The sequence below is a fragment of the Desmodus rotundus genome, chromosome 3, assembly GCF_022682495.2.
Source record: "Desmodus rotundus isolate HL8 chromosome 3, HLdesRot8A.1, whole genome shotgun sequence".
In the NCBI taxonomy this organism is placed as follows: Eukaryota; Metazoa; Chordata; class Mammalia; order Chiroptera; family Phyllostomidae; genus Desmodus; species Desmodus rotundus.
This window is the reverse complement of record NC_071389.1, coordinates 19666792-19685427: the sequence shown is the minus strand read 5'-3', so window position 1 is coordinate 19685427 and position 18636 is coordinate 19666792. Positions and strand designations below refer to the sequence as shown.

Sequence of the window (18636 nt, the reverse complement as noted above, 5' to 3'; positions counted from 1 at the left end):
GCGGGGGTTGTCCCTGGAGGCTCCACTCCTAATACTAGTCTAAGCCCCATTGCAGAGCCTGATCCTACGAGCCTGTGGTTTCTGTGGGATCTTCCCAACATCCTCCCCTTCCCCCACCATCCAGTCCTGTAGCTCTGGGGTGAAGAGAGAGCCAGGCCTTGTCCTAGAGGGGCCAGCAACAGGCAGGGATGTGGGGACCCAGGATGCAGAGTACCCCCAGTGGGGGGCACCTCCTCTGATGCCCTTGGCTCCCAGAAGGTGATGCACACCCGGAAACGGCACTCTGAACTCTACCACGAGCTTAACCAGAAGTTCCACACTTTCGACCGCTACCGCAGCCAGTCCACAGCCAAGGTGAGGGTCCCTCCCATGGCTACTCGGCCCGAAGCTCAGGGCTCAGCCTGGCGCAGTGGCCTCTGGGTCAGACCCTGACCCATGGCCCCCGTTGCAGAGGGAGAAGCGGTGGAGTGTATCCTCGGGTGGGGCGACTGAACGGAACCTGTCCAGTGTAAGTATCCCTGGACTGGGTAGGGGTGAGGGGCCTTTGAGGGACTCATTCCCTCCCTGTCCACCTTCCTGCCTTGGCAAACGGCCTGCCTCACCAAGGGCCTACCCATGGCACAAGCAGCACTTCTGGGGTTGTGTGGGGATGGGGAGGATTGATGAGGGGTCCACCAGGGTCTTGAGGAGGGTGGGCAGACTCGGGATATGGTCCCAGGGGGCAGGACCCCAACTCTGAAGGCAGGCAGATCTGGATTTGAATCTGACTTTGGCATCTGATTGCTTAGTGACTGCACATCACTGGCTCTCCCTGGGCTTCCTCAGTGTGTTCTTTGTACAATGGGCGAGAGGGTGTTGTCCCATCCCCACGGGCCCTTCCTGCTCCCTCCACAGGAGAAGCCCAGTCCAGGGGAGCGTCCAAGCTTGTCCCAACAGCGGCGACATCAGAGTTGGAGCACCTTCAAGTCTATGACACTGGGCTCACTGCCCCCCAAGCCCCGAGAACGTCTGGCCCTGCACCGGGCAGCAGCCTGGGAGCCCACAGAACCGCCGGATGGTGACTTCCAGACAGAGGTGTGAGTGCCACGCTGGACTGCCCACTGCGTATAAATATATATATCTCTCTATTTTCACACTCCACTTTGAAACCACCCAGGAGCCAGCGCCCCCTCCCCTTTCCCGAGGGCTGGGCAGGGAGGCGCAGTGGACTCCGCAGGGCTGCAGGAGCTGGACACAGCGTGGCCGGGGGGCCAGGGACCTTTCCCGTTTCTGAGAGGCCCCTTAGCCACTGGAGCCCGTCTTCACCCCAGCCTGTCTGTCCCTGTCCTGGGCTGGGGAGGGGGGAGGGGAACTTTGTTGGGAATAAACTTCACTCTGTGGACTTTGCTGCTGAGCTGTTTCCTTCTCCTGGGTGAAGGCCCAGCCCTGGGACCCCAGCTTTGTTCATCTCCTTGGTTCCCCTCACTGTGTGATGGGGTTAGGCCAGCCCTGACTGGGAGGGGGCACCTAGGCTCTGACTCCATCTTTGCCCTTGAATCCCTGGGTGACCTTGGACACACCTCTTTCCCGGTAGGTGCTTAGGGTAAACAGATTGGGATGTGGGGTGGGGCCCCATGCAGCTGGCCTTCCCCAGTGGCTGTGATGATCTTAGCTGCCTTCACCAGGTGGGTGGTGGTGGGCCTCGGATGATGGGACCCAGAGTCACTCTGCCAGCAGATGTTCAATCCCCTCCAGCTGCTCTCTGATGGCTCCATTCTTTCGGGCAAGCTTCCTTACTCCCCTCAGCCCGCTAGGCTTCCATCTCCCAGCTCTCATCACTCAACTTTGCCCCCAGAGGGAAGGAGACTTTCTCTTGGATTCCAATCAGCAAACCCCCAAGGAATGGCTCTGATTGGTGCCAGGCAGGGTGGGGCACTGTGATTAGCAACCCCCTTGGGAACCTCGGGAGGAGAGGTTGTCGCTTCCAAGAAGTGGGTGATAGACTCACACAACCAAAACTCCTGTCTCTGACCTCCTGACAGCAGGCCCTACTCCACCTCCCGGGGTAGGCCTTTATCTGAGCCACCACCTAGAGCCCTCTGGGTGCAAGTGTTCTTGTCCCCTTCCTTCCCAACCCTGGGCTCCACTGACCACAGTTAGGATCTCTGTGGGGTTGAGCTGCAAAGTGTATTCCTCTCTCCTCTCCTACTTTCTTGCTTTTCATCTGGTTTGAGAAGGAAGTTTGGCGTGTACCATGTTGATTCTGCCCAAATAGCAACCACAGCTGCAGCAGAGGCAGCTCAGGGCTTTGAGACTCGCCACTTCCATGGTCAGGGGCAGAGCTTCCCTGCATTGAGGGCTCTGTTCCTCTCTGCCTCTAGGTCCCCATTCTCCCAGGCACTGACTTGCCTTGTCACCTTAGGCAGGTCACCGGACCCTGTCTGACTCAGGTTTCCTTATCTGTAGGCCAGATAGCCCTTCCATTTGGGCTAATATCTAAAAACCTGTCATTTCTTTCCTGGACTTTAACTTCTTACCTCATTGTCTTTATTCTTTCTGCCTCCATTATCCAGTCCTTTGTCCACCTAGCCCAGGTGTGATCTTTGCAAAATGCAGATCTGACCAGGCCGCTGTCCTGCTCAGAAGCATTTTGAGGATACTAGAATTAGCATAGAATGCAAGGCCCTCCCTTGCACACCTCTCCTGGCCCACCTCTCGCCTCCCCACCCATCCACATGCCCTGTCTTCTGCCTGGAACTCCTTCCCACTTACACTGGCAAAGTCCCTTTCATCCTTCCACATCCAGCTCAAGTGACCCCTCTGTGAAGCCGTCCTGAACACCCTGCCCCAGTGGCAGCACTTGCAGGGCTCCCCCAGCCTTGGCACACTCTTCCACTGTCGCACTGCTCACACGGAATTGCTGTCATCTGTGTCGGCCTGGTTTGGGTTTGTACGCTCAGCCCAGGGCTCCACAGGAAGCAGGCATCAGCCAGTCTTTGCTGAGTGAACAGATGAGATGTGCAAATCTCCCCAAATATTAAGTTTCCTCATCTGCAAGGTGGGGGTAATGATAACTCTTACCCAGCCTTCCTTACTGGCTATCTGGAGCATGACATGAGCCTATTCATGGGGAGCAATTTGCAGGCAATATCTACCCCTCCCCTGGTTATTCTTCCTGGCCTTGGGTGCTATCCTAGGACCCCAAGTGAGAAGCCAGTCCTAGGTGCTGTCCAGGGTGCTGAAAGAGGCCCGCTGCCCTCCCAAGAGAGAAGGAAGCCTGAGAGGCTCACCCAAGCTTCAGCTGCAGCCTTTCCTTGCCTTCCAGACTGTGGCAGAGTCATGGGTGAGCAAAAGTCTGACCTCCATAAGACCAGGCCCCAGGAAACGTCCAATAAAAAAAATGCAAACTACATCCAACATTTTCTAGTAGTCATTTTCAAAAAACTTAAAAGTGGAATTCATTTTAGTATATGTAGTGCAATAGATCAAAATACATCATTTAAACACATAACAAAATCACTAGTGAGATACTCGACATTCTTTTCTCATTCTGCATCTTTGAAATCTGGTGTGTGTTTTATGTGTACAGCACATCTCAATTCGGTCTGGCCGCTCTGTCTAGTGGCTACCATATTGGACAGCACAGGTCCAGGCAGAAAAAAGGTAATGACCTTGGGCAAGTCAATGCTGTGTCCTCTGTGAAATGGAAGTCCAAGTCCTACCTTGCATCACTGCATCACAGAGAGGGCTCAAGGAGGTGCGGCAGGGCCCCCAGCCTGGTGCTAGCATGGAGTAGGCCCTACGTCAGTGTTCCTGGGTCTAGGGACTAGGGCATACAGGTGGGCAGGGAGCGGAAGCAGAAGCAGCTCCTGAGACCTGTGGGGCTGCACCCCCTCCCCAACCCCTACAACCACCCCAGAACCTACCTTTCCTCCTCCCACCTGCAGCCCAGACTCTGGGAGAAGGGTAGGTTGGGACTGGCACTTGAGCAAACACGTTAAAACTCACTTGGGTTTAATTTACTCCCATTAGGCACCAATTAAAAGGAAATTAGGTGGCCTAGGTGGCCTGAGGGGGAACCTGGTGGTGGGATGCTGCCAGCTCCTGCTTCTCTCAACTCATTCCCCTTGAGGCTTTCTCTTACCCAACATGGCAGCTCCTGGGGTCCACATTTGGGGCTTTTTAGGGCCATTCCCCAGTACCCCCATTATTTCCCCAGTACTCCTACAAGGCTACCCATCCCAGGAAGACCCCCAGCCTCTCAGGCCCTAAGGCATGCTAAGTGTGCAGGGCCGGGGAGACTCCGATAAGGGACTTCAGACCAGTGGGATGCCAAGAAGAGTGTTGAGCAGGGGACTGGCATGATCTGTGTTCTCAGTGGATGGGAAATGGATTGGGGGGGTTACTGAAGAGTGAGGGGGATGTGGAGAGACCAGTGACAAGACCATATGAAGGAAACTAAACTGGGGGTGGTGCCATGCAGGGAACATGGAATCTATATGTATGTAGGTGTGGATGGTATGGGAAGGAGCCAAGCATGAGTTGTGGGCTTGTGCCTTACACACCTGCAGGGATGACCTTGCCATTGGATTTGGGGTACAGGAAGAGGAGCAGCTTTGGCCTTGGGTGTGTTAACCTTGAAATACCTTTGAGATGGTCAAGGGAATTTTCAGGCGGGAAGTTGATGATTACAGAGGACTAGAACTCAGAAGGGCCGGGCTAGAATCACCGGCATGGCAGGAAGCTGTACTGGAGCGGGCCACAGAGTGGGAGGAAATGAAGATGGTGTAGACAATTCCTGAAGTGGGGCTATGAGAAGCTGGAGAAAAAGCTCAGGGCCCACTGTAGGCTCTGAAGGTGAATTAGCTGGAGAGGATAGTGGAATGTTTCCAGGAATGGAGAGGCCCTTACCCCTTCCCCGAGATCCTACACAATGACAGACCAAAAATAACCAGCCCTGCCAGCTTGGGAGGCAGGGTCCGGAGACCTGGTAATGAAAATCATCACAGAAATTGATTCCGCTCATTTTTTTGGGCTGCAGGCCAGCCACTGTTCCTGAAGAGGGCGAGTGGGGATGGGATGGGCACTCAACAAACCCTCAGACCTTCTGGGAGGAGGGAACTCTGGGCTCAATGGGGAGCACCCAGGGTACAAGATGGGGATATAGACACGGTGCCCTGGCTCTCTCTGCAGCCCATGCCTCTGCTTTCCTTGACCAGGCAGGAGCAGAGGTAAGCTCTCCCCCTGAATCTCAGCTCCCCACTAGGCCTGCTCCGGGTTGGTATGTCCCCATCGCCTGCAGTGGCATGGCACAGCCCTAGCCATCAATCCAGGCATCCCTAGAGTCAACCAAGAAAGTCAATATTTAATTTGGACATCATGTTAATGCCATCGATTACTGACTGCCCCCCTCCACTTCCTCAGGCTCATTTGTCACTTCCTACCCACTGGGGGTGGGGGTGGTGCCTGAACTCCATAGAGGCAGAGCTCAGCCTGGGGTTGGCTTGGGGAAACCAGCCCCCATGTGTGGGTGCTGCCCTGAGCTACCCAGCCTTCTTTCTCCCTAAGCACCACTGATCTGCTTCGTTTGAAGTTCCTGAGCCCTGTCTCTGGGGAGGGAGGTGACAGGGAAGGGGGTGGCAGTGGTGTGCGGTGAGGTGGGGAGGGGAGGTCCAGTTTCCTCCCAGGCAGGTTGAGTCTAATTCCCTGCAGGGTCCAGAAACAGAGCAGGTGTGGGCGGGGGTTGAACAAGATGGGGAAGGACAGAAGCTGTGGAGGACACCACCACCATGGGAAACAGGTGAGGGGCCAAGGGCTGTGCCAGCTCAGGCTTCTGGAACCTCTCCTGGGTGCCCAGTGCTGAGCCTGTGTGATGCTGTGGAACCCACATGGGGACCTCGAGGTGAAGGTCCACCTCTAGGCCCCAGAGAGTACTTGGGGTACATCGAGCTTAGAGGCTTAGAGTCCAGCCGGGCAGTGAAAGAGGCCGGTGGAGTGTGGGGAGGGGGTGTGTGGGCAGGGCCCATGTCAAGGCTGGATATGTCCAGCTCCACTGTTTGTTTTTGTTAGTTCTGTGGATCCATATGTGGGACACTTGGCATTTTTCCCCAGCCCAGCCCATTCGCCCTCAGAAAGGGAATGGCATCTGCTTTGGGGGCCAGACTTGTGCTCAAATGGCAACAGGCTGAGAGACCTTGGTCAAGTTAAGTAGCCTCTCTGAGCCTCAGATTCCTCCTCTGAGAAGTCTCTTAGGGCCTTGGTCATTTTGTACAGTTTTCCAAGCATCAGGGATGGGCAGGGATAAGCTTTCATGGCCCAAAACAATGTTCCCCAGAGTCCGTTGGCACACTGAGTAGCTGCCCAACCTGGTGCAGCATCGAGAAGCTTCCAACACCACTGTGGGGCTGTCCACTGTCAGTCCTGGCCACTGTGGCTCCCCATTCTCCCCAGCTCATGAGCCAAGGCCACATCACTGAGGGGACAGTTGGGCCAGGCCTGCCATGTACCACTGGGTGACTGACCCAATGGGCAGAAAGTCGAGCTTGGGGCACCAGCAAGGTGGCAGCAACACATGTAAACACACACATACGTGGAAAGAAAGTCTGCTTTGATTGAACTCATCCAGAATGTTGCAATCAAAAACCCAAAAGGAAGTTTCATTTCAGCATATATGCACATGCTGTGCTTCATGGATTAGTATCATTTCTATTATGAATTATCTAGGGGGAACATCAGGCTCTTCAATGGTGTCTCTTTTCATCTAAGTGTCTTAATCTGGCCCAGATGCCTCCCACCCTGAGCTGCCCAAGGACTTCTCAGTGGCCTGGGTGGCCCTCTCTGAGCCACTCAGTCAAGCCTGGAACCAGAAGAGCCTGAAGGAGTCATTCATATATTCAGTAAACATTCTCTGATGCCAAGCTGTGCCAGGCTCTGAGCTGGATACTGACAAGGTAAAGATGAGGAAGACATGGTCTGCAAGAAGGATATTGAGGAGGAGGGAAGCAGGGGGAAGGGATGGATTTTGTTTCCTCTGTCCAAAACCCCCCATGGCTCCAGAATAAAGGTAAGTCTCCATACTGTGGCCCAAAGGTGGGGCCCAGTATGGTCCCCTGCCACAGTGCTGACTGAGTCTCTTACCGCTCTCCTCACTGATGGAGCTCTAGCCATGTGGCCTCCTTTCTGCTCCTCCCACATTTCATGGTTTCTCCCACCCCAGGGCCTTTGCATGTGCTGTACCCTCCACTTAAAAGGCTCTTCCCCAGTTATCTACTTTGTTGGGATGTCATCTTTTTAAAAAAGAGTTTATTTATTTATTTTTAGAGAGAGGGGGAAGGAGGGAGAAAGAGAAGAGAAACATTGATCAGTTGCCTCTTGCACATGGACCCACAACCTAGCCATGTGCCCTGACCAGGAATCGAACTAGTGATCTTTTGCTTTGCAGAACAACACTCAACCATCTGAGCCATGCCAGTCAGGGCTGGATCCTTCTTTCGATTGAAGCTCTAATGTCACCTCCTCAGAAAGGCCTTCCTTGCACACCCCTTGCCCCTTCGAGTCACTTTTTCTCATATCACTCTAATCCTTTAGTACTGCTTCTCCTGACCTGAGATTATAGCACCTGTTCCCTCCTTATTGTCTGTCTCCCTCACTAGACTGGGAGCCTGAGGGCAGAATAGGGTTAGATTCACTGACATACATACCATCGCCCGGCCCATGGTAGGAACTTAAAAGATACTGTTGAATGGATAATGAAAGAATGTGGTGCTTAAGGTTCCAACTGGACATCAAGAGGATGGGTATCCTGGAAGCAGAGGTAATCTCTGGCCTTCAGTGCCCTGCCACAGGCCGACTGTGTGTGTGCCTAGTGCTGGCGAGTGGGTAGGGGGGTGGTGCTGCACGCGCAGGCCTGGGAAGGGGAGAGCCCCACAGGACTCCAACCTCAGGGCATGCATATTGCAGGAAGCTCATTCCTTGCATATTAACTTGCTGCTGGACTGACAGCTCCCACTGCTGCTGGATTTTTCACTGTCAAGGCAAATGGTTGATCAGGGATGGGGGTTGGGAGGGCAGAGCATCCAAGTTCAGGAGACCAAGTACATTTTCTGTGACAGTGTCGTTTGCAGCCACTTGGGGGCAGGGGGCAGGACTTGCTCCCAGGTGGCCATGCAGAGGTGCTACATGTGCAGCGGCATAGCCGAGCGTGCTCTGTCCTTAGCTGGCCTGCAGTGCACACAGGTGACTTAGGTTTCACATGGCATCACTTCTGAACCCAAGTGAGGGTAGGAAGGGCCCTTAGAGACCATTGAGTTTTACTGCCCTCATTGTGCAGAGAGAAAACTGAGGCCCATGGAGGGCAGAGGTCGCTTGAGGTCACATCATGAATCCACGGAGGGTCAAGGCCAATGCTCAGAGGACAGTGAGCATGTACAGAGAACCAAATGTGTATCTTTCATTGTGCCGGGCATGGGGAATTACCACACTAGAGAAGCCCACAGTCCAGGAAACAGGGCTGGAGGAAGAGAGAGGTAGACATGGACCGGAGTGGGGGCTTGTCTCCTCTGCCTTTAGGGGGAGGCGTCTTAAAGAAGGAAACTCTTGTGCTGAGCTTTGAAGACTAATTGAGAGCTCAGCAGGTAGAGAAAGGGGAAAGGGCACTGCAGGCAAGGATGCCACAGTAAGAAAAGGCAGGAGACATGAAACAACCTGGCAAGTTTGGGGAATTGCAAATCGTGTGGTTTGGCTGCAGAGGAGACTGCGGGAGGATGGATAGGCTGCAGATATGAGGCTGTAAGGGAGGCAGGTTCTGATCAGAGGGGGCCTGGTGGGCCATGATAGGGGTCTGGATTTTATTCTGAGGACTGCTGGGGAATCACTGAAACCGACCTGGATTTTAGAACGACATCTGTAGTTACCAAGGAAAAGTGAATTCAGCAAACACGTTTGGAGCACTTACTGTGTGCCAGGCACCGTGCTGGGTCCTGGGCATTCAGTTCTGAATGAGGCACACACATCTCAGCCCTGCAGTGTGAATGCAACAGACAGGTGTAGCAGGTAGGAAGCTTGGCACACGGTCTCAGGAAATACCCCATTTCTCTTTCGTTAAATCAGCTCCAGTCTGACTCACTGTAAGTCCTTTCCTAGGAATTGGCAGGAAATTCAACCTCAGCCCTCACTGGGGCTCCCTGTAGAGGCTTGTGCACGGACACGCTGTCCCACCTGGGCCTAAGCATGGAGGAGGTGCCTTGTCTTTGGCATTCATAGGTCACACGGAGATGCCCCCCTGTCCCAGTCCACATGGTTCCTTGGGGTTCAGCAACTCAGCTGCTCCTCTGCCACTTGGGGGCACTGAGGCTGGTACACCAGTGCTTGGCCTCCAGCCCCCCACAGCTCTGGTCATCTGTCAGGGGAGGTGCTGCTGAGGCCCCCACTGCTCACAGAATCCCTACTTTTGCTCCCTCTTCAGCTAGCTGCTCCCTCTCCCTTCTCTGCCCACATCGGCTGCCCTCTTCTCCCCATCCCTTGGGAATACCTAGCACAGTCATTTCCAGGAGGTTTGCTTTTTCAAAAGTCAGGATGAGCCATCCTCAGACTTCAAGCAGCTTTTGTGTTCAGCCAGCACAGTTCCCCGAGGCTAGAAAAACCAAAGGCCTTGGCTACCAGCTTGGAACTGGGCGGAAAGAAAAACAATTAACATCTCAGTAAAGTATCCTGCTACCAGAGCGGATAGACTTTAGAGACCCAGGCAGTGATATCTGAGAGGGGCAGAAAGGCACTGAGTTTTGTGGGAGCTCAGACAGGGGTGGGTACCAGACTTATACCTGGGGGTCTGGAAAGGCCTTGCAAGGAGGGGAGTTTTTGCCACACTGAGCCCTGAAGACAGTAAGGAAGAAATGCTTTTGGGAAGAGGGAAGAGCAGGTGTCAAGGACTCAAGATGAGAACCTACAGGGGTGAGCGATGAACAGACAGTTGCCCTGTGAGAATAGCGTGGGCTGAAGGAGGTGGGACTGGGTGGTGGAGCCTCCCAAGTCCCGAGCCAAGGTTTGGAGTTCACCTTGACCATGAGAAGCCATGGAAAGATTTTAATCAAGAGGTGTCACAACCAGATTTCTGGTTTAGAGACACCGGTTGGCTAGTAGTAAAAAAAATGGATGGGGAGAGGGTAAAATTGTAGGAATGGGGAGCCATTGGCAGGAGCTGCAGGGATCCAGGCCAAGGATGGTGGCTGCCTGGGCCAGTGGCAGTGATGGAGAGAGAGGGCATCGTCCACAGACAAGCATGAGGAAGAAGGGACAGGACTTGCAGCTGGGGCGGATTGGGGGGTGGGACAGACCTTCAAATGGCTACGTGGGTGAATCTCTGAGACGGAGCAGAGGGAGCAGGATGGTGGTGTGTAGGTGCCAGAGGAACATCCAGGGAAAGAAAGGTTTGGGGTGCAATGGATCCCTCCCACCACCCCACCTCTGCCTCCCGAGATTCCTAAACTTCCCACTAGATGGAGGGCTGGTGCTGGGAGACAGGCTCCTCTTCCTGTCCTCCACCCCTGGCCCCTAGTGGGATGGGCCTCCATTGGCCCTCCTCAACCCCGAGTCCTTGAATTCGCCAGGCGAGCCCACGTATTTGGGACCATCAGCTGCCCCCACACTGCAGGACTGTGACCTTAGCCTCTAGGGTCCAGTAGTAGGGGCATTAGCCCAGACACTTCTGCCCCAGGGGCCTCCGTGTGCCGCTCTGTGCTCTAAGCCGGCGTATAGAGGGCTGTCTCCCAGCTCGGGGGAGGCCTCGGCCACAGCGGCTTGGAAAACCTGGAAGACAGCCCGGCTCACACAGATGCGTCCTCAGCCTAGTGGCCTGCCCGTCAACGGCGCCATTGTTACCCCCCACCCCCGCCCCCATCGACACTCAGCTCTCCTCTCCTCCCCGACCCCAGGATGGGGGAGGAGGCTCCCGTTCCTCTCAGTTGCGGCCCAGGCCCTAGAGGCCGGCCCAGCCCCAGTGCCCTAGATGTCCAGACCTTGGGATCAAGATACAGGGTTGGACAGAGCTGGGCGGAGCCAGATAAGAGGCGGGGTGGAGTCAGGGAAGACACCCCGATCACGGTAGGGTCCAGGGCGGGCCAGGGGCGTGGCCAGCGGCAGGGTGGGGTCCGGATCCCTAGAACCTGGAAACTTCCTCAGGTTTCTACCCCCAAGCCTCTAAGGTCGCTTGGGAGCCGCGCCCGCTTTGGCCCCCAAGTTCAATAGCCGGACAGACCGACTGTCTGGCCGCACTTAATAGACGTCGTTTCTCCGGAGGCCGCGCCCAGCTCCCTGGAACTGCCAGGCCTTGAGGAGAGGCAGGGAAAGGGGGTTAGGGATGCAGTCTCTGGGTCTGCACCTCAACTCTGCGATTCCCCACTCTCACCCCAACTGCTCCCGTTCTTTTACAGATGGTCGGCTGGAGGAGCTGCTCAGGCGCCCGCGACCCTCACGAGGTCCCCCTCCCCTGTCCCTTGGTGCTCAGGCCTGGAGCCTGCTCTAAAAATAGACCAAGGCGTGGAACATGCCCACCCAGGAGGGGTTCTGGGAGGCCTGAGTCACCCTGCAGGGAGGGCATCCCGCCTTCTCTGGAGCGCAGGCTACCATGACCGCCAGACCTCATTCTGTTGGCCCGACTCTGCTCTCTTGGCTGTGCCATGTCGCCAGGGAGCAGGCCAGGCCATGGGGGCCCAGGCCGGTGAGCTGAGCAGTAGCAGCCACAGCCGGGAAGGATTAGGAGTTCCTGGCCCTGATTTATTTAGTTGTTTTTGTGTGTCTGTGGCTGCCTACAGCAAACCCTCCCTCCACCCCTATTCTTTGGCGGGACAGTCACGTCTATACCTGCCTTTGTAGCCTGCCCAGGCCCAAGGGGTTGTTGTTCTCTGGGTGGGGACCTAGGCTTGAAGGAACAAAATGTCCCAACTTGGATCTTAGGAATTCTGCAGCTAACATCCCCATTCTACAGAAGAGTAAGTTGAGTCCCAGAGAGAGGAAGGGGCATCTCACACAGTGGAGATTCAAATCCCAGCTCTGCCTCTTAGCAAGCTGCTTCTTAGGGCCTGTTGTCTTACTCTAAAGAGCTCAAGTTGAGGATGACGCCCATGCACCTGTAAAATGGGGCTAATGCGGGATACTTCGGATTGTCCTGTGGGTTAAAATCATTTTTTAAAAAACAGCACAGGCACACTGGGAGTTACAGTACACCTGGGTTCAATCCCAGCTCGGCAAGTTAGTCACCATCAAACTTGGGGAACGGAAGGGGCTCAAGGGTCTCCAGGTTCAGCTTTCCCTTTTTGCCAAGGGGAACGGGACCCCCCTCAAGGCAAATCATGCATCAACGCAGACACTGGCCTTGAACCCTAGTCCTCGGCCCCAAGCTCTTTCCTCCTACCTTTAACCACCTGTCCTCTTCTGTGGAAGCACCAGTGTCAGACCTTTCCTGAATGGTCAAGGCCAACAATACTCCAGTTGGTTTTATTTCTTTACATATTATTTGCTACTTAGGTCACTTTGGAGGGGCGGGGGGTGAAGCCCTTTCTTATATCTGTCAGAAATGTCATTGACCTCTCAAAGCTACCGGAAATCAGCTATGTAAACAATGAGGGTGGGCAGGAGGACTCAGAGATGAATGTGGGTGTGAGGTGCAGGGCAAGAGTCCTTGGTGAATTACTTACCCCCCTGCCCCCCAATAATAATGTTAATAGTGAACACCTTTGAGCGGCTACTGTGAGCTGGGCTTAGTTTCACATTATCTCCTTTACTCCTCACCCAAATTCCATGTGGTTAGGTCTTATCATCACCCCATTTTACAGATATGGAAACTCAGGGCTCAGAGAAGTGAAGGAACTAGCCTAAGAGAACAAAGCCAGGAAGTAGGAGAGCCAGGATCAAACACGCTCAGATCTTTATTTCTGCCTTGATGAAAAAGTTGGGTTTGCACCCTGGCCTGTCTTGCAGCCTCCCTTTCCAGCTAGCTTGTCAGGCCTCCCCAGCCCAGCCTGGGGTACCGCTGGGATGGGCTGGGGCTGGGCAGCCGCCAGAGCTGAGAGTCCAGGATTTGTAGAAATTACGAGTCTAACTGTCTCAGTCTCCTACATGCAGGGAAAGAATCTGGGAGGCCCATAATGCTCCCCTCCTCAGCACACCTCACCCAGGACACCCCTTGGTTTGCCCTCCATGGAGGGGAGTTCCTCCTTGAAAAGAGCTGAGCTCCTTCTTTCATTCATCCACCAAATATTTATAAAGCGCCTAGTGCCTGCCGTAGGCTCTGGGGATAAAATGGTAGCAAAAGCAGTTCCTCCCATGGCATGCAGTCTAGCAGGGCACAAAGATGCTCAAATAAATCAGGAGCTGATAATCAATTATACTCCTCCCTCTTCCAAGCTTCTGTTCAGATTTACCCCTTCTGGGAAACTGTTCCCAACTGCTCTTCTCACACCCCCTAGTGGTAAGGAAGGTTAAGACAGTCTCAAAGCTAAAAGGTTGGGGTAGTGGCCAGGTGGGAAGGGAAGCCCGCCAACAAATTGCCGGTGTTGTGGCAGGGAGGTTACACTTCCTCGTCGTGTGGATGCAATAGCTGGCATCTACTGAGTCCCAGGAACTGTGCTCAGGACTTTATATGCATCATCTCAAGTAACCCTCGCAGCATCTGTGCGAGCTGTGGGCAACTCCGTTTCACCAGCTAGGAAAATGAAACTCGCTCCAAGAGGTGACGTGATCAGCCAGTAAGTGGTTGAGGTGGGGTTTGAACCCAATTATTCTGGGGCTGAAGCCCCCGCCTATAGTCACTATGCTGAGTTCTTGTTTGATTTCTAGGTGAAGAAACTAAGACCCAGAAAGGCCTAGGGACTGGCTTAAAGGCCCTACAGCACATCAGGACTGACTTGGGTTGTTGGTAGCCAAAGAGATGGAAGGGGGCCCCCCAAACTCCGCTTCCCACCCGGCAGCTCCCAAAGGGATCATTGAGGGTGGGGCAGGGCCTGGAGGAAGGCTGGGGCGTGCTCAGCGCGGCCCATGCTCTGCCCTCACCCTGCTCTGCAGGCCACGTGCTGCATAGCAGAGGCCTCAGGGATGCGTTGGCAGGTGTGGAACGCATCCCACTGCCTGTCCTCTGTGTGCGCTGAGATGTCGGCTCTGTACACCTCTCTGTGCAGGCTGGGGAGGGGGCTGGTGGGCAGGGGAAGGGGAAGTTTTAGTCCTTTGTCCTCTGGGAGTTTTTGGTCTGTCTGGGGAAAGGGGGACGTTGCCTGTGTTGGGGATCTTTATGCAGGTGAGCGTTTAGAGCGTTTACTAGGTGCCAGCTCCATGAGAGGGTCTTTCCCTCTGTCATTATCTCCTTTAATCCTGTCAGCAGACCCTAAGCGATAGATGTCGCTGTCATTTCTGCTTTTCAGAGGAAGAGGTTAAGCAATACCACAAAGTTATCAAGAGAGCTGGAGGCCGGATTTGAACCCAGGCACAGGCGATATGTGCTACTGCAGGGGTTCTCGAATGTGGTCCCTGGGCCAGCAGTAGCAGCATCGCTCAGGAACTTGTTCAGGAGACAGCCCACTGAATCAGCAACTCTGGGGTGAGGCCCGGCAACCTGTGTTTAAGCCCTCCGAGCTCCAGAAGTGAGGCTCTGCTGCTTTATAGCACTTGGGGGGCTATGGGTGACTCATTTAAGATCATGGGCCCTTGGGTCAGGCAGAGCTGAGTTTAAATCCCTGCTCTACTACCACCCAGCCCTATGACCTTGAGACTTAAATCTTGAACCTTTGCCTTTCTAGCCTGTGAAGAGGGGGTGACAACAGAACCTGCCTCCTAGAATTGTTGCCAGGTTAGATGAGCGAGTAGATCCTGTTTGAGAGATGAAAAAATAAAGGCTCAGAGAGGGGAAAGGACTTGCCCAGACCTCTTCTGTATGGGCTCTTTCCCAGGGGGGACTCTGCCCTGTGGGTCTGCCTCCAAATGACCAGTCTCCATCCTTGCCAGCTGGGTGGCCTTGAGTCGAGGACTCGCCTTCTCTCTGTCCACCTCCTCATGCTCAGAACGAGGCTCGAAAGAGCACCGGGACCTCCCATGGCCATGGTGAGACCAAAACGCGTTTCTCTGTGCATGGTGCCAGCTAGCCCTTTGGAAGGGCTCAGTGGATGCTAGGGACTGTCATTAAAGGCAGAGCCAGGATCAAACTCTGGTGTCCTCCAGCGGCCCCCACCCCTGGACAGAGGCCGATTAGGAGTTGAAAGGAGGTGAGAGAGTGTGGGAGTTCTGAGAAGCAGAATCTTCCCTTTTGGGTAGAGCAGGGTTTCTCCACCTTGTCACTACGGACATTTGGGCCAGATATTTCTGTACTGTGGGGACTCTCTTATGCAGTGGCAGATGGTTAGCAGTGTCCCTGGTCTCTACCCTCTGGATACCAGGAGCCCCCTCCCCCCAAGTTGTGACATCTAAAAATGTCTTCAGACATTGCTAAATGCCCCCTGGGGAGCAAAACTGCCCCTGGGGAGAACTACTGAGGTAACCGGGCGAAGTGCTTTTAGGTGCTTTAACACACCAGGCATATAAACACGGGATCCTACTATTTACTTTATGGTATAGTGGGGAGGCTGGGCCCAGGGTCACTCAGTGGACAGGAATCCAGGGCTCTTGAGCCTGTAACCTCTCCACAGGTCCCTCAGAACAGGTGGGCAGAGCCAGGGGACAACCACGCTGATGCCCCAGAGGCCTGTAGTGTTCTTTCTCCAGTGTCCGCCTGTCTGGAGTGGCCACACCCACAGCAGTGCCCACCTGCGTCTGGGCTTGCCTCTCCAGGAGCGCACGGTGATCAAACCCGGCAGGTGCCTGGTGCCATGAGCTACGGAAGTGAGACACCCTGGCTGGGCATCTAAAAGTGTTGCCAAGGCTGAAGTTGCCAGGGCCAAGGGTTTAGAGCTCGCCATGGCCCTGCAGCGGAGGTGGGTCTCAGTGGAGTGCCATACCGGCCTGCCCGTTGAGACTGTAAAGCTGCCATCAGAGGTGAATGATGGGTCTCCCTGCCACAGGGATGCAGACAGCCATGAGACATGGTGGCAGGGCTGATTCAGGGCCAGGAGAGGGAGGATGGGAGACAGAGTCAGAGCGTCAGAGGTATGGAGCCAGGAACAGAGACAGACAGGGTGTAGAGAAGCAGAGAACAAAGAAGCTCCGAGGTAAGCAGAGACAGGAGACAGGGAGATACTGACACAGGAAGCGTGAGCAAAAGACAAAGACCAGGCAGACAGAGAGAGAGAGAGAGAGAGAGAGAGAGAGGCAGAGTTAGAGACTCAGATCCAAAAATGGGGAACAGGAGTTAGAAACAGAGAGACAAAGGCAAGAGAGTGCTGCGGAGGAGCCAGAGCCACAGAGAGGGAGGAAAGCGAGCTGGAGCACCGGAGATCTGACACAGATGGACGCAGAGACCAGAAGACAGGGGTGGTGGGAGAGACATCGGTGTGGGAAGGAGACGGGCCAAAAAGACGCCCAGAGAAACCAGAGGAGGTGGAGAGACACCTTGGCTCTCTGGTCTCAGCCTCTTCTCTGTGACCCAGAAGCTGTGTGCATGTGTGCATCTCTGCACACGTGTGCGCTCACGTTTGTGTTTGCACGGCACACTTCCAGTGGGGGCCTGTCTGTGTCTGAGGTCAGACAGTGGAGGGTGCTCGTGTCCATCCATCCACTGACCCCCCAGTGCGTGCCTGTGGGGTGCCAGGCTCAGCGGTAGGGCAGTGAGACCCGGTGGACCCCTGGGCCCCTTGTGGAGCTTCTTGCTCACCAATGGAGGACAATACACACACACACACACACACACACACACATACCAGAGCTATGCAGAGATTTGCAACAGAGTCCTGTGATAGGAAGCAACTCAGGGCTCCTCTTGATCTGGCAGTCAGGGAAGGCCACTCTGGGGAGGAGGTGACTTATGAGGTGAAGCCTGTCAAAGAGCCAGCCTAGAAAAGGTCAGGGACAGATCCTTCCAGAAGAGGGAAGAGTTGGTGCAAAAGCCCTGCAGGGAAAACTAGCTTAGCAAATTCAGGGCTGAGAAAGAAGCCAGTGGGGCTGCAGCGATGAGGTGCTAGACGGGAAGGCAGACGCCGGATCATGGAGGACTCGGTAAGGCCAAGGGGAAGATTTTGGTTTGTGGGTGAAATGAGACCCTGAAGATTGAAGCAGGAGAGTGGAATCAAAGTTTTGGGTTTGGAAAGGTCTTGCTGGCTGCTGGGTGGGAAGTGGGGGCTGGGGACTCCTGCACAAATGGGGCAAAACAGCGTGGCGGTTTGGGTGAGGGTGGGAAGAAGTGGGTGGATGCAGGCTGTGTTTTGGGGTAGAACTGGTAGAATAGTGGGGGTGGTAGAGGAAAGGAAGGAACGACTGATGACTAGATTTTCAGACTGAACGTCCGAATGAATTGTTACTGGAATGAGGTAGACAGGGAGAAAGAGATCTGTGGGGAAATAATCAAGAGGGCTGTTTTGAACGTGCAATATGCCCATGAGTTTGTGTGTGTGCACATGCGTGAGGGCCCAGGTGTGTCCGTGTGCACGTGCAGTTCAGATCAGCTCTGCTGGGCTGCGTGGGGGCTCCCGGGCCTGTTCTAGGACCTGGCCCTGTCCTGGCTCCTCGCTTTCCCCCAGCCCCAGGGGCTGCCGATGCCAGGTAGGGATTCCCCAGTGGCCAGCTGGGGCGGAATGGTGGGTTGGCCCGTGGGCACTGCTGACATCTGGGCATTCTACCCCAGGCCCAGGAGGCCTTGGTAGCCCCACCCAGCAGCTGCAGGCGGGCTCCAGGGCAGCTGTTGGCGATTAGCAGTGTTGATTACCTCGTGGCAATGCATCTGGGGTGAGGGCGATGAGCCCAGCCCCAGGGGATACCCTGCTCGCTGGCGTGCAGGGCTTTCTGGGGCTGAATGAATGCAATGTGTCAGCCTCACTGCAGGCACACATGTGTGTACATGTGCGCATGTGTGAGTGGCGGTTTCTGTGAGAGCCACCTGTGTCTGTATGGCTGCCTGTGTATGTGCTGGGGGTCTGTAGGTTTCTCTGTTTGCTTATATGAGTCATCATGCCTATGGGCACATGTGTGTGTTCTGCCTGTATTTTGTGCATGCACACATCTGTGTGTGCATGGATGTGTGCACACCCAAGTACCTGCAGTGCTGTGCTCGTGCACCTGGGTTTGTTTGTGTCTCATTGTGTCTGTTTATATGGAGTATTGTGTGTGTGCATGTGTCTGCGTGAATATAAGTGCCTACATATACATGTGGAGTCTACACACACATGTTACAACAGAGCGTATCTGACTGCACACTTCTGGAGGTATGTACCTACGTGTCAGAGGGAGGGAGGGGCACAAGCACATTTCTGGGCTGTGTCTGTGATGGTGTATCCAGGGTTAGCATGCACCCCAGGCTTGGCTGTTTGGTGAGCATCTTGGGGTGCTGTGGGAAGGTATTTGGGCTCCCCCTTCTCAGGCCCCTCCAGCTCTGGGTCCAGATATCCCCTCTGGCCTGGGAGAGTCTGGGGTATGAGCTGCCCAGGATGGCAGGGTGGTGAAGAACTTGTGCTGTGAGTCCAGGCCAAGCTGGGCACGGGTCCCTGCCCAACGACCCACTAACCCCGTGATCCTGGGTGAGCTGTAGTTTTC

The 18636-nt window shown here is 54.8% G+C and overlaps 1 protein-coding gene across 12 annotated transcripts in view; it reads left to right on the top strand.

The window, feature by feature from the left end:
• Window positions 1-1381, top strand: part of ADGRB2 (adhesion G protein-coupled receptor B2) — a 35755-nt gene extending 34374 nt beyond the window's left edge. For 7 of the 12 annotated variants that reach the window (XM_071220865.1, XM_053921341.2, XM_053921337.2 and 4 more), the window contains 3 exons: window positions 256-354; window positions 452-508; window positions 895-1381. In XM_071220865.1, coding sequence (XP_071076966.1) covers window positions 256-354; window positions 452-508; window positions 895-1080 — 342 coding nt within the window. In that variant the 3' untranslated portion in view covers window positions 1081-1381. The remainder of the gene's footprint in view (window positions 1-255; window positions 355-451; window positions 509-894) is intronic. The other 5 variants (XM_071220868.1, XM_071220866.1, XM_053921342.2 and 2 more) reach the window with 2 other exon arrangements.
• The last annotated feature ends 17255 nt before the right edge of the window (window positions 1382-18636 follow it).